At 42.5% G+C, this 14,387-nt stretch overlaps 1 protein-coding gene across 1 annotated transcript in view; it reads right to left on the bottom strand.

Moving 5' to 3' along the window:
• Positions 1-14,387, bottom strand: part of lrpprc (leucine-rich pentatricopeptide repeat containing) — a 77,190-nt gene that overhangs the window by 24,504 nt on the left and 38,299 nt on the right. Inside the window, exons 25-29 of the mRNA XM_050070943.1 lie at positions 13,116-13,222; positions 4,109-4,177; positions 3,873-3,963; positions 3,164-3,306; positions 283-415 (exon numbers count right to left, since the gene is read on the bottom strand). Coding sequence (XP_049926900.1) covers positions 283-415; positions 3,164-3,306; positions 3,873-3,963; positions 4,109-4,177; positions 13,116-13,222 — 543 coding nt within the window. The remainder of the gene's footprint in view (positions 1-282; positions 416-3,163; positions 3,307-3,872; positions 3,964-4,108; positions 4,178-13,115; positions 13,223-14,387) is intronic.

Here is a 14,387-nt window from a genome sequence, read left to right as displayed (position 1 = left end):
TGTGACCCTGAACAGTTGTCATGAACGGGGAAACTAGCTATAAGAGACCAAAACCATTTTTTGTACCAGGCTGTGAACATGTTCATCTCTGCTGTAAAGTTGGGGGGTGTATGGGGACTGACTCACATATGGAGCCGGCCTCAATGTTGGCTTCATTTTTCAGCCCCGGAGGCGGCAACTTGCTTCAAATGGAAACATTACACACCTCAAACTAGCTTCTTATGTGTTTAGTTGAGCTCTATATCATGTGGGACAACAACACTGGGACCTCCTGCTGCTTACCTTTGGCTTTGCCTCTTTTACAGAGGGCCATCACACGGGCTCTGAGTACAGCATTAGGCTCAGCTGAGGGGAGAGTTGCTGCTGCTGCTGCTGCCACCTCCGCTTTCTTGATGGCAGCTTCTTGGTACCAGGTCTGTAAATGACACACAAAGGGAAAACAGTGATGAAACTCAGTCTGATGTTGCAGCTACAGCCAGCATTCAAGCCAGCACACACACACACACACACACACTCAACTGTGTGCTGCAATGAGCTGCTGTGTGTGTATGACAGTGCAATAATGCCGGGCAGGCAGGGCAGGGTCCCCTAATGCTCGGTCACCCGTGTAGCAGTGAGGGGAGGGGGTTAAGCTGTATTGGCTAGGGGCAAATTAGGTCTGGCACCCCAGGGGCAAAAGAAAAGTGTGTGTGTATTTGCGAGTGTGTGTGTGTGTCGGAGCGGGGGTGTCAACTCAAGAGCCCCCAGGGGTCAGCAAGTTCATCGCTCCAGGCAACAGCAATCACTTCCTGTCTCATCATGCTTCGGGCTACTGAAGCACGCTCACATGCAAACTGAAGCTGAGGAGAAATGCAGCAATGGAACACTAACAGTGTATCATTTAAAGCAGAAGTCCCCTCTGAATTTATTGTATTCAATTTATTTATTTATTCACATTCTGTCCTTGTCACTCAGCCAAATACGGTCGAGGCCACGCGCACATATATAACTAAGAATCCAGCGGCAGCCATATGGTGGCATTTAGCTGCTGGCTAAATTAGTCTGGCATTACAGATTTACAGACAGATCAGGCTGTAATTCCTTTCACCAGCCAGCCGGTCTGATTGACCACACTTCAGATCAGAGCTTCAATCCTGTTTCCTCTGCATGTAATGAACAAGAGCTTAAAGTGGAGCAGAGTGAGGGGCGGGGGGGGAGCAGTTAATGAGAGTTTTCAGAGGTTTTTTGGGGTTAGTTCCTGCCATCAGAGGCTGGACTCAGCGTGCTCTTTGGTTAATATATGCAGTATGAAAATAGGTGGGAGTGACACCACTGCATTTTAAATAATGGTAGATCAGCTTCCGTTTATATTTGGCTATAATCAATATAAATCTATGCAGCTGAGACGTTGATGATAGTGAACAGAATACTACTGGGCACCGTCATTGTATATACTGCTGCCTCCAAATGGGGTTGTGTTTATCATGTTCACAAAATGTTCTAAAAGCTCCAAGTTGTGACGTGTTTTGTGACATTTTCAGAGAAGGCGGATGCTGTGGAAGTTCAATTTTCCTGTGGATGATAAGATAATATTATATAGAGTTTCTTTGCCTAATTTTATGTCTGAGGAAATGGATGATTATTCCAACAGCCTCATCTTTTACCTCTGTCACTGTGACTTTCCATTTCCTGCATTATGTTGCCTGCTTGCTAAACTGACACCTTGGTGGAGATGTCGACAATCCCCATTACCTAGCAGTGGTGTTCTTACAACTTACCCACTTGAACACAAAGCGTATCGTCTGCACAACTAATCTGAAGGCAGCATATTTACAGTTGGAAGGTCCTTTATAGGGTTGGGTACCATTTACATTTGACCCGATAACAGTACCTGGAATTTGGCACTGTTACCTAAAGGTACTTTTTTTCAATACTTTACCTTCTCTGTAATAACAAGAAATGTAATTTTTGAAAAAGCTGCAGGGTTGAAAAAGAAATTCTCCCTTTTTCTAACCAAACAGAGAGATAATCTTTTGTCTCTCTGTCTCTCAGCTTGTGTGTGTCTATATGTTTCTGCCCATTTGGCATTGACAGGCTACTCGGCTTTTACTGAAATAATATAGAAAAGAAAACAGATCAGACGCCACAACTATTGCGGCAGATGTGCCCTGTGTGGAGCGGCCGTGGAGCTCTATGCACTGCTTTTTGGCTTTGGGGCGCTTCCACTTCCTGTCTGAAGTTGAACCCAGTAGCTCCACTAGCAACTAGCTCCATTGCCAAGTTGCTTCGCAGCACTTCCGCCTTTTGTTTAAGCCTGGCGTTCTCATCCAGGCATGTTCTCTGGTACCAAAATTTGGCGACGATGGTTGGTTGGTCGGTGCTTTTAAAAGTACCCAGTTCAGTCACCGACCATCGTCCTTTACTTTAGTTTCAAGTTAAGATTTAAATTATTTATGTTCTAATTTGATTGATTATCTTTTTGTGCCTTATGTTGTGTGTTTTAAGATTCATGTGTAATTTGAATGTTGTAACACTGCATTTTTACATAGGGATGTAAGTAAGTCCTCTATCTATCTGGCTTTTTGGAAAATGACCTGTAGTAGCTTTAATGTTTATCATAGACGCCTCAAATATAAAGGGAGGGCTGCCATTTGCATTTTTAAGAACCTATATAATGTCAGAAAATAGTGAGACATAACCTTCACAAGTAGCCAGAGACCAAGGTCACATCTATAAACTGCTCTTTGTACAATAAAACGAGATTTATTCAATTTACACTGACATGAAGCAACAAAAAAACTCAAATCCTCCCATTTGAGATGCTGTAAACTGAGAATATTTGTTATTTTTGCTCCATAAATTACTTAAAACATCAACAGACAGGATATAGTAGATAAACATGGGGACGGTCTCCTCATTTCATTTAACATTTAGGGACAGAAATGTATGCATAGGCACCATTGTGATTTGTATTTGACCATCAGTGCTGCACACTTGTGTGTTATGTTTGACCTCGGGCACTTTCAGAGTCCTTCAGAGCTCTTGGGAATCTCCTGGCCTTTGCTTTCAGCTTTATCTGCTCTGCTCCCCCCCCTCAGGAACCTCCAGGCAATTATTCTTCTGAATGACAGATCTGTCTAATGAGCGTTACTGGGATGTACATATTATAAAGCTGGGGTTTTACCTCAGGCACCTCAAATGGCACCTCCTGGCCATTTTCCTTCAGGATGTCTGCCAGCAAGCGCAGGGTCCCCTCCCTGGGAATAAGGTTCTCCTCCTGCATCTTCGTCCACAGCGCTTCTGCCTTCTGCCAGTTGTTTGTCTCCTCTGGAAACAACAAGAAACAAAGCAGCGGAGAGTTTCATATGTAATCAGTTATAAACGTCATATCACACAGACCCGTGTGGTTGTATAGTGCGTCCATATTGCTGTAGTTCATCACTCAGCCTGCATCAGAGAGTAATTTCAGACAAAGCGCTACATGCTGGGAGAGGGCAATCAAAGCACTAATCTGATCAACTGACCGACCCTCAACGATGCTGTAATTTAGGAAACACACTAACTAGAAGGTGTGTGTGCGTGAGTGTGTGTGTGTGCACGGAAGTGGGGGTAATGGGTTGACAATCAGCTTTAACACTCCAATCACAACTGTTATCTGCTCTGCTCTCCACTGCAGCAATCACACCATGTCTTCTGCTCTTACTTCTGACTGATCCCATTCTCCGTCACACACACACACACACACACACACAGACACAAAGCCTGGGGCAAGAGCGCACCCAGAGGTGAGAGGTCACGACAGCAGAGGAGATTGGGGGCAAGTGGGAGGCTGCAAACTGAGAGAGAGAAAAAAACAGAACAAACAGATGAATAAAAGAGAGGAAGAGACTTACTGCAGAGACGGAGGATGTAAGAGTACATCTGATCTCTGTCGCACTCAAACAGCTTGGCCGTCGAGTCCACCATATGCTCCAAGGCCTCCATCTATACACACAAACACAACAATATATAATTTAAATTGGAATTTTTGCATTTTCACTCTCTGTTTGCGTCCCGCTTTTTGGCCTTGAGTCCTTCAGCCTGTATCTGTGGTTATGTGTTTGTTTGTTAGCATGTGTTTGTGTGTTACCTGATTGGACGAAATGCATCTCTCTGCATACCAGTGCAGGCGTCCAGGTCGAGCCCTAACCCCGGGGGTCTGGAAATACAAATAAAAAAAAATAAAAAAAGTAGATGAGAATTTCTATGGAAAGAATCCAGTTAGCAGATAAATAAACATATCAATACAGAGTGAACATCTCCTGGGTGTCACTGTGTGTGACTGACGTGGGCGCCATGTGGATAAATTGCTTTTCTCACCAAGTCGGATTTATTTTTGGACATGTCACTGTGTTTCCTGCTCTCAAGCAATCAAATCATTCGTAGGAAATGTTATCATTAGTAGTATAAATGACGGCATAATCCACGTAAATAAGGTCCAAGTGAAAATACGAAACTATAAATGTGATAAACTACAATTATCCTTTAAACCCAGCCTGCAATAATTTAAAGCCTCAATCCGAAATCACAGAACAATCAATACAAATGTCTATAAAAAGACAAGGTTAAGTTAAATACCAGTTATATGACAGAATCAGTGTGGAGGGATACAACACTGGATTAAAGGTGAAATGTGTCCTGTATGAGCTTGTGTACTTCAGTCAGCACACTGATACATTTTCAGATGATCTCTGACTGTAAGAAGAAATGTGAAGTGAATGTTTGTGTGGCCTTGAGATGGTTTACAGCACATAGGTGCATACAAGCTGCAAGGCACACATTTAACACACCTGGTATACAGTGAAATTTGTTTAGAGGATCCTGATACATCTGTTTGACCTCAGAGCTGCAACAAAAGTCTCTTGGTTATTTTATTTTTTTGCTGATTAACGAATCATTTAACTTATTAAATATCAGAAAGTAGTGCAAATATCCGTCACAAGTTCCACAGAGTGTCTTCATCTTCCCGATGAACAAACTGACACACACCTTGAGACTAAAAGAAGCACAACAAAAATGTGAAATAACTCCACTTATTGAAGAGTCAAAACTCTTTTCAACAACACTGAAACGGAGCTACGAATAAATCAAACAAAAGCAATACACGAATGATGGGAATACTGTGGTGTTGCATTTCCCATGAGGGATGGGAATTGAGAACTGGTTCCAACTTGTCTGATTCATCTGAATCGTATGTCTCTGAGCTGATCAGATCTGTTAGTGCACACTGCAAAACAGTGATGTCAAACTCGTGCGTCTAGACTGCTGGAAACTGGAAAGGAGTCATGTCAGAGAGGAAGAAACAGTCCAAAGCGTGGCTTCATTTCACGGAGAAAGATGGCAACAATGCTGCTGTCTGAAACCCCAGGGTGGGGCAGCCCTTCTGTGTGGAGTTTGCATGTTCTCCCTGTATCAGCGTGGGTTTCCTCCAGGTACTCCAGCTTCCTCCCACAGTCCAAAGACATGCAGGCTAATTGGTGACTCTAAATTGTCCGTAGGTGTGAATGTGAGTGTGAATGGTTGTCTGTCTCTATGTGTCAGCCCTGTGATAGTCTATAATAACAGGCTGGCTCAGCAGATTTTTTCTTTGACACAGAAAACTTATATGAAAGTTAATGCTGTACAAATATTCTGATATTTCATCCATTTTAAAATGATGACAGACGGTTGCTTCAGGTAGCCCTCAGGCTACAGGCAGCTCGACTTGCCCATCAGCCTCTCCTTTCACCCTCACTGCACTGCAAATAAGCATAAAGGATGAACAAGTATCACAGCTGCAATGGCGCTGACAACATGTGTATGCCCACTTTTACTCCACACAGAAAGCTGATCAGGAGTCAGTTAGGTTACTGATAAAGCCCCTCAGCTCTGGAGCTCCCTGATCTGAGGATCTGAGGCTGCTGAATCAGTGACATCATTTAGTCACTTCTTAAAACTTATCTGTTCAAAAAAGCCTTTTATTAATTTCCACACACTGTTTATTTTATACATGTCTAATTTGATTATTTGTATTGTTTTATCTTGTGATAAATCTATCGCTCTGCGGGGCAGTTAGTTGCCAACTTTGCTTCTCTGCTTCAGTGACGGTATTTTATCTTTATTTTATTTTTCTTTGTAGTTTCTTAAAATTGCCTCATTTTATTTGCTTGAATCCTGCATTGTTTTAAATCTGGGATCAACCATCTAAAGCACTTTGGAACTTTGTTTTGAAAAGCGCTTTATAAATAACTTTTATTATTATTATCATTTATTATAAATACCCATCCAATTTCCCACAAGCTTATTGTGGAATGGGTCATTTTAATTGAATTTAATTTTAATTTGATTTAATTTAATTTAATTTTTGATTTTTAATTACTATTCATGCACTTATTTCAACTTATTTTATTTGATGTCTATTTTAATACCACTGTGTTGTTGATGAAGTGAAATTTGATTTTTTTTTATAAGCTGCTAGACAGTTGAATTTCCCTTCGGCGATGAATAAAGTTCTTTCTATTCTATTCTATTGCCAATACTCGTTTGAGTGGAAAAAAATGTTTTGTTTCCTCCCTCAACAATCAGGAGAAAACAGAAAAGACTGCTCAGAACAACTTTAGATGTAAATTTACAGGTTAAAAATTCAAAACAGAACAATAACTTTAAAATTTACTGAGCATAAAGTCCCAGCAGCCCTGAATAAGCTGCATTGTTGGAGATTTGTCGTACTTTTGTCGTTCTGCCAGTGCTATGCAGATAGACAGTGTGTGTGGGCGGTGAAATAAGGGCTGACATAGATTGATCTGCAGGCTCGTGTCGCTAAGATTTAGCCTGATATGTGGAGTGACTAGATGATTATTATCATGGAATAACAGTGATCAGGATTTCATCTGTCTCTTTGGGGCTTTGATACAATCTGAATAAGACTAGGATTGAGAAACCTCGCCCTCCCCTCTCTTCCTGGTAATCTGAAAAAAAAGAGAGACAGAGCGATCTGCCAGGAAGTTAATCTGAACGGGGGATCAACAGCGCTCAATCCCCGCTGGCCTCTTTGATGGGAGCCCATCATACTGTGAGAGGGTGGGGAGAGTCAAGAAAAGACGGGCTTCATCCCTTTCTCTGACCGTCCCTCGCTGCCGTCATCCTTTCCTCTGTCAATCCCCTCTTCCCTCAATCCCTCCCTCTTCCTCCAAATCTCCCCTGCTCCTACTCAGTCTTTTCCCCCTGCCTTTCCATCCCTCCATCCGGCCCAGGCAGAGGCATTATGTTCTTACCCAGCCAGCCAAAGGGACAAATTAAAATGTGTTGCACTCTCTCTGTCTCTCAGTCTGTCTAATCTTCTTAGAGACTAAGGCCCAGTGCAAGTGCTCCATCTTTTTTGCCTCCCATTCCCTTTACTTGTTAAAGTCTTGCGGGCTCAGAGCAGCCTTCTGCACATCTACGCGCTACACACACACATACGCAGGAATATGTTTGGCATTCTGAATCTGTCAGGACAAATCTCCCTAATCTGGGCAGAAAACAAAATCCTCAGAAATAAGACGGCACATAACTTACACACGCAGGGGTGGATCAAGAGAATGCAAAGTAGGAACAAACAACAGCACAGACACTCTAACTTTCAGGAAGAGATGACGGAAAAATGTCATCGGGTCAGATTATCAGCACAAGCCCCTGACTCACACACACGGCCGACCATCACTCTGCCTCTTTAAGAGTCTTGTGTGGCCTTTAGGTGCTTCCTTTCTCATCCTTATGTACATGTACACAAAAAGAAACAGATAGAGCCGACCTCGTCTCACCTCCACTTAACAAACCCTCTCCATCTCAATTCCTAATGTTCTAATTCCACTAATCACCTGGCCACTTAGTCACACACACACACACACACACACACACACAAACCCCTCTCCCTAACACAAAAACACATAATGGCTCCACCACTCTTTAGCAATACTACCTAACCTTGACCATCGCACACATGCGCGTGCCGCAATAATAGGCCCCGGCCACCTGACAATCCTCTACCTAACCTTGACCATTTAGCACAAAATTGGCCACCTTTCTCTATCATTACATTTAATTAGCTGTGATTAATCAGCTGCCAATTATACCAAACACAGCCCAAAGAGAGACACCACTCTGGACTGCCACTTGACGCTCTCAGAGAGGGGAGGAAAAAAAAGTATTTGTGTGTTTGAGTGTGTGTATGCATATTTGAGAGATAGATATGATTCTATTGTGTTATATATCCTGTCGTCAGGTAAGTTTAACAAGTGACAGTAACTTTGTGTTCAGTAAGTTTGTTTGAAACATCCACACAGGTGAGATTTGTCTGATTATACAGCGTAAGTGGGCGACTGACAACTCACAGCTAGTCACCACTAAACCTGCATGAACCTTTACTGTCAAATTGACAAGGGATGAAATGCGTAATCTGAAAGGGACGGCTCATAGTGATGAACCCAGACAGACTTATCACCCAACTCTGCACTTCTCTTCAGCTCTACAGGAAGAAGCATTTTCACATCTTTCAGGTTTCAGGTTTGGTTTTCAGGCCCACAACTTCACTGTTTTAGTTCACTCTCACTGCTCTCATCGATCTGATTTCCAGCTGCAGCACGCAGCTGTTTTTAGAAAAGAAAAAAGAGAGACGCTCTGGTAAACTCACTGTACACGGCCTGATCAGCACCAAACAGCAGACAGAGTTAACAACAAGCTAGTGAACACAGTGGAGCATTTCACAGCAGCTAAAAGCCAGCGGCCAGTTAGACTTAGACTTACTTTATTCGTCCCAGAGGGAAATTCGTTTCCACTAACTGTACATTTACAGAGACTGATCAGTTAAGATTGTCCTCAAAAAGCCAGTTGCTCAAAACATCCTCAAGTCCTCTCCTTAAGGTTTCCTTATAAAGTTTACTTTAGGATTTAAGTGTTTCTCCTTAACTTGGTCTTATTGCTTCTAGTTTGTTAGACTGTTGCACGGAAACCAAAGTAAGGACAAAAACATAAAGTGCCTCTGACTCCATCTTAACCACAACATGTTTGAGTTTATGGAGATAAATGAGAACAATTAAGGCATCCAGAGAAGAGCGTTCCACGGGAGGAAGAACCTGATGGACGCATTTAATGTTGATTTTGCGCTTCAGATTTTACCAGAAGTCAGTTCAAGACTGTGACCGTCTGGGGTTGGATCACTCAACTTTCCAAGGCTGCGCTCTTCCAGTCCCTTTACAATGAATGATTGCTCTGCGGCTTTATGCAACGGGATCTGTTATTGTCGAAGTAGTTCATGTCAGCCACAAGTGTCATGCTTAAGGTGTTTTGTGCAACTGGCCCTAGATACATTCCTCATGAACTAAAAGAAAAAAAAGAAGAGCGGAATCGGATTTACAGTAATCGTTTTACTCAAAACACAGCTTCCACGCTGTCTGCATGGTACTGTTTTCAAAATCCTGCTATGCTATGCTATGCTATGCTATGCTATGCTATGCTATGCGACAACTACCCTTACATAGCCACATTTCTCTCCACACTTTGTTTTAGCACTGTGCATAAAAACCCACCTCCAAACCAGCTACCTACACGCCAATACATCTTTTAATGTTTTATGTGGCATTTTCTTTTGCAGGAATTTAGACATATTAATGCCAATTCCCTCCCGACACTATTTTGCTCTGTCGTTGCATCCTGGGCTTAACGCCGCCCATGATGATTGTGATTGGTTTAAAAAAATATTAACAACCAAAAGTGTTTTTACCCGTCTGCAGAATTAAGATAGGTTCAGACAAAAAATATCTCACACTATGCCTTGCTATGCGAGACTGCACTGTGCCAAGTAAGTAAGTTAACGTAAATGACCCTCATGACCTCACCAAAAAAAAAAAATCAGATTCAACAATAGCTTCGTCGCCAAGGCCATCACAGAACTAAACAAAACTCAAAAACGGCAGTGACGTGTAAATGTGCAAGTATCTGTGGGGTATGTGTATATGTCGGGTTGGCACTCAAGATGTATGGAAGCGTGAAGAAAACTTTCCTAATAGGACAAATAAACTAATCTAATCTAGAATTTCTAAAATCGTACCCATAGTCCTGAATGTGATCGATTGCTCTTGTTTTACATCATTATAAATTGAATAGCTTTGGTTTGAGAGTTGGACAAAAACGTCACACCTTCGGCTCTGGGAAATTGTTTTTACAAGTTGTCAATCTATTACTATTAATACTATAACACTGCATCGAATACTACTATAACTTATAGTTTACAGTGTACTACAGCATCCTATTTGGTGTTAATACATTATACTGTCTCACCACATCATAAACTATGTTAAATTTCTGTTTTGCTTTAATACAGACAACACTAAATATCATTATTCAGTTAAAGTATACAGTATTTTGGTGTACACTTTCTACATATTTACTAAACTAATCTTTATTTCTCTAGAACTTCATTCTGTCCTTGTGCTGCTGCAATGTCTGAATTGGAAATGGATCAATAAAGGCTTATCTCATCTTTTAAAGACTAAACAATTAATAAAAACAATAAAATAAAAACATTTGAGTCCATAGTCACTGTTCAATCAAAACTGTGGAATTTCAATCAATCAATCAATTTTATTTATAAAGCCCAATATCAAAAATCACAATTTGCCTCACAGGGCTTTACAGCATAGGAATTTGTGGAATTCTGACACTTCACACACTGAGCAATAGCCATCACATGTAGAAAGAGCCATATAATTAAATGTCTTCATGGGTTCAAGGTCATAATTTGAGAAATGTTGTTGTTTGTTTTCTGTTATTGAGGGGAAGAAGTGAATCCCTGGGTAAGCACAATAGCTAACGTTCTGCTGTAAATGCTACAGCTGGGTCTGTTGAAGATGCTCCATCCATACACACAAGAACTGCAGCTTCACCTTCACTCTGTGTGTCCATGACAAACCAAACTCACCAGATGGGGGTGAGGCAGCTGAGCTTTTTGTCTCTCTAACCTACATCTTCCCTCTGACATCAAGGACAACATGTACATTTACAAGGCATCAACAATCGCACCCCCCACCCCCACCCCCGGCATGTAGCTGACTCTCTGTTATAAGTAGGATAACAGCAATACAATCTAGCAGAAGGGGAATGAGAGCCACAATAACATGTCGATAATATTTAAGAGGGTTTGGAAATCCTCAAGAGGGACAAATCCCTCTTTTGGTGCACACCAGGACACGAGAGTGAGCGGCGTCAGAGCGAGGGAGTTAAGGTATTTTCCCCCTCAGTTTTGTTCTCATCCTGATCAGACAACATAATGGCCTTGTTCTCTTTCCTCCCATGTCAGGCTCATCCCTCTTTTCGTTTGTTCATCAATCTCTCTGTCCCACCATCCAGTCCCCGACTGCCCGTCCCAATTTATCCATGTGAAAATCGCTTCTCATCTGTCCGCTCTGCCTCTCTCTTTTTCTCACACTAATCTACAGGGCTTATAGCAGGACTTAAGACGACAAAGATATAAATATACACAAAATATTCAGGTCAGATGAGCCACAATAACAACAAGAGTAGGGCTTTTACATCATGTGTGTCCTCTGTGGCTCCTGACAGTCGTGCAGATGTCATCCTGACTTTTGTTCTCCTATTTTGTTGTCAGGTAGCAGCCAGGAAAATCAAATACAAATACCTGTCTTCCACTTATGTAGGAGTTCTCAGTCCTGTGAAATCAGGCCCCATCATTGTTCGTTATTTACACTATTTATGCTGTTCATTAAATGATCAGTTATCCCTCTACTTGTAAAAATTTGCTCCCCCAGATCATCTGAACTTGTTGTCATGTATGTGTATGTGTATGGTTATGACAGTACAGAAATCAAAATCTGACCAAGCGTTTGCTGCTCAACAGCTGCTCTGTGCTATAGACATATGATATGATTGCTTTGTCACTCAGGAAGTAGTCCGATTTCTTTCCGTTAAAACTGGTGAAATAGCACTGACAGATATTGTTCTCATAATAATTAATAGTAATAGGAGTTAACTTGTGTTTTGTAGAAGTTACTTTAATCTGCAGTTAAGTGTGTGAATCGCACATCTGAAACACTGAGAATTTCGTCGGTGGTTAGGTTTGGGCAACAGGACAACTTGGTTATGGTTAGGAAGAGATTGTGGCTGGCGTTAGTCAAGTGCGGCGACTTACAAAATGGGTTAGCAGTTGGGTTTTGGCAACAAAACTGCATGGTTATGTCTAGGAACAGACTGCAGATGTTACCAAAAACACCTGGCTTTGAATGCAACACACGCGTCAGGGAATGTGGCAATGTGTCGCCAAAAAAACAACAGCTGGTTTCTAGAGCAACAAAAGCTGCAACCAGCGTTTGTTTTTGATGCCACTCTCCTGGTTCAAAGTCTGTGGTTTGTTGGACCCATCAACCTCCAGTTGCGCCCATCCTGAGCAGACTGTCAGGTTCTTGAAACTACGTTCGTTGCTCTGAGCGCCTAATAATGACGCTGATGGATTTACACTGGAATTTTTGGACAGCATGGTCCATCTCACACAGACACACCACGTCACAATAATGATGCTGAATGCACAGGGGCGTCGATGGCTTAGTGGACAGAGCAGGCGCCCCATGTACAAGGCTGTTGTCGCAGCAGCCCGGGTTCGAGTCCAGCCTGTGGCCCTTTGCTGAATGTCATCCTCTCTCTCTCTCTCCCCCTTTCACACTTGGCTGTCCTGTCCATTAAAGGCAAAATGCCCAAAAAAAGATGCTNCGCCCCATGTACAAGGCTGTTGTCGCAGCGGCCCGGGTTCGAGTCCAGCCTGTGGCCCTGTGCTGAATGTCATCCCTTCTCTCTCTCTCTCTCTCTCTCTCTCCCCCTTTCACACTTGGCTGTCCTGTCCATTAAAGGCAAAATGCCCAAAAAAAGATGCTGAATGCACTGCCCAAGCAGCGCATTCTGACCCTTTGGAAATGAGACCAGGCTGGTTTATACATGTCACTTTATAAAAACTAGGATACACAAAACCCAGGAAGAAGCAATGTCAGAATATCCTACCTGGCTCCCAAAGTTCCTTTGTGATTAAGTGTGTGTGTGTGTGTGTGTGTGTGTGTGTGTGTGTGTGTGTTTACCTCAATAATCTTGCGAGCCTCACGGAAGCGGCCTGTCTGCAGGAATGCAAAGAACAGATCATACAGCATGGTCATCTCTCCTCGCTCTCGACTCAGAAAGTCCATGGCTGAGGGGAGAGACAGAGACGCAGACAGCGAGACAGAGACGGGGTTAACAGAGCAGAGAAAGGCTGTGAATAAAATGCCTGCAAGGTGAACAAACACACCACACACTTCATCTTTTTCCTTCTGATTCCATTATTTGGCACAATGTGCCAGGCACAAAGCAGCCGTATCAACTCTGCTCTCAAACAAACACACACACACACAAGCGCACACAGGTCCCGAATGAAAGCCTAAGCTCTGATGGTAAACTTGCTAAAGCGCTCTGCTCAGCGTTACGTACTATCTCCGTCCAGCAGCTTCAGGACAGGTACCACACACACACACACACACACACACACACACACACACACACACACACACACACACAGCAAACTTTCAGTTATCCAAATGGACCTGCATATTCAGCAAAGCAGAAGAAAGAATAATCCCTCTCCCTTTACTTGCTCTCATCTGAAGTCAACAGAGAGAACTTTAATCATTAAGGAATTGATTCATGGTCTAAATCTAAATGTAGACACATTTGTAGACAAGTTTCAGAATCAGTGGACTAAAGTAAAGTCACATTTTCTGGGTGCAAATCCTAATTTGAGGTTCTGGTGTAAACCTTCAATGCATTGGCTCATTAATAGCATTAATTAATTCACTTGTCCTCCTCCACCATCCTGTAGATTTCACCATGACAGAGACCTCCAGGTTAAAAGCATGTTCTGTGTGATGACCTTTTCTTGTTTCAAAGTAGTTGAGCGGTTGCTATGGTTGCCAGGACCTCACAAAACCCCCACATTTTACTTTTCTGTTGATGCTTGAACTCAAACCAAGGTCAGACATGTGAGTCAAGATCTTTTGACAAGCAATGTTTTAAAGTGTTTTGGAGCGCTGAAGGCCGGTCTGCTGGAAGTCTGCACATTTTGGTTCCAGTACATTTCTGCTTTTTTTTCTGGTGGTGTATTTTATTTTAAGGTGACTATCCATGCACTGTAACAGCACGGGTCCATAGGAGCGTGGCGTGGCGCAGCAGGCTACGGCACTCAACATGCACTCACGATGCCGTCAGGTTGAGTTTGACTCAAGGTTTAGGTCATCCCTCTCTCCTGCTTTATGCGAAGGAGTGGGAGACAGAACCATTTGTTATTCCCATAACCACTGGTAAGCTGGCACTGGTGTACA

The sequence above is a fragment of the Epinephelus moara genome, chromosome 19 (genome assembly GCF_006386435.1).
Source record: "Epinephelus moara isolate mb chromosome 19, YSFRI_EMoa_1.0, whole genome shotgun sequence".
Lineage (NCBI taxonomy): Eukaryota > Metazoa > Chordata > Actinopteri > Perciformes > Serranidae > Epinephelus > Epinephelus moara.
This window is presented reverse-complemented; position numbering and strand designations above follow the sequence as displayed.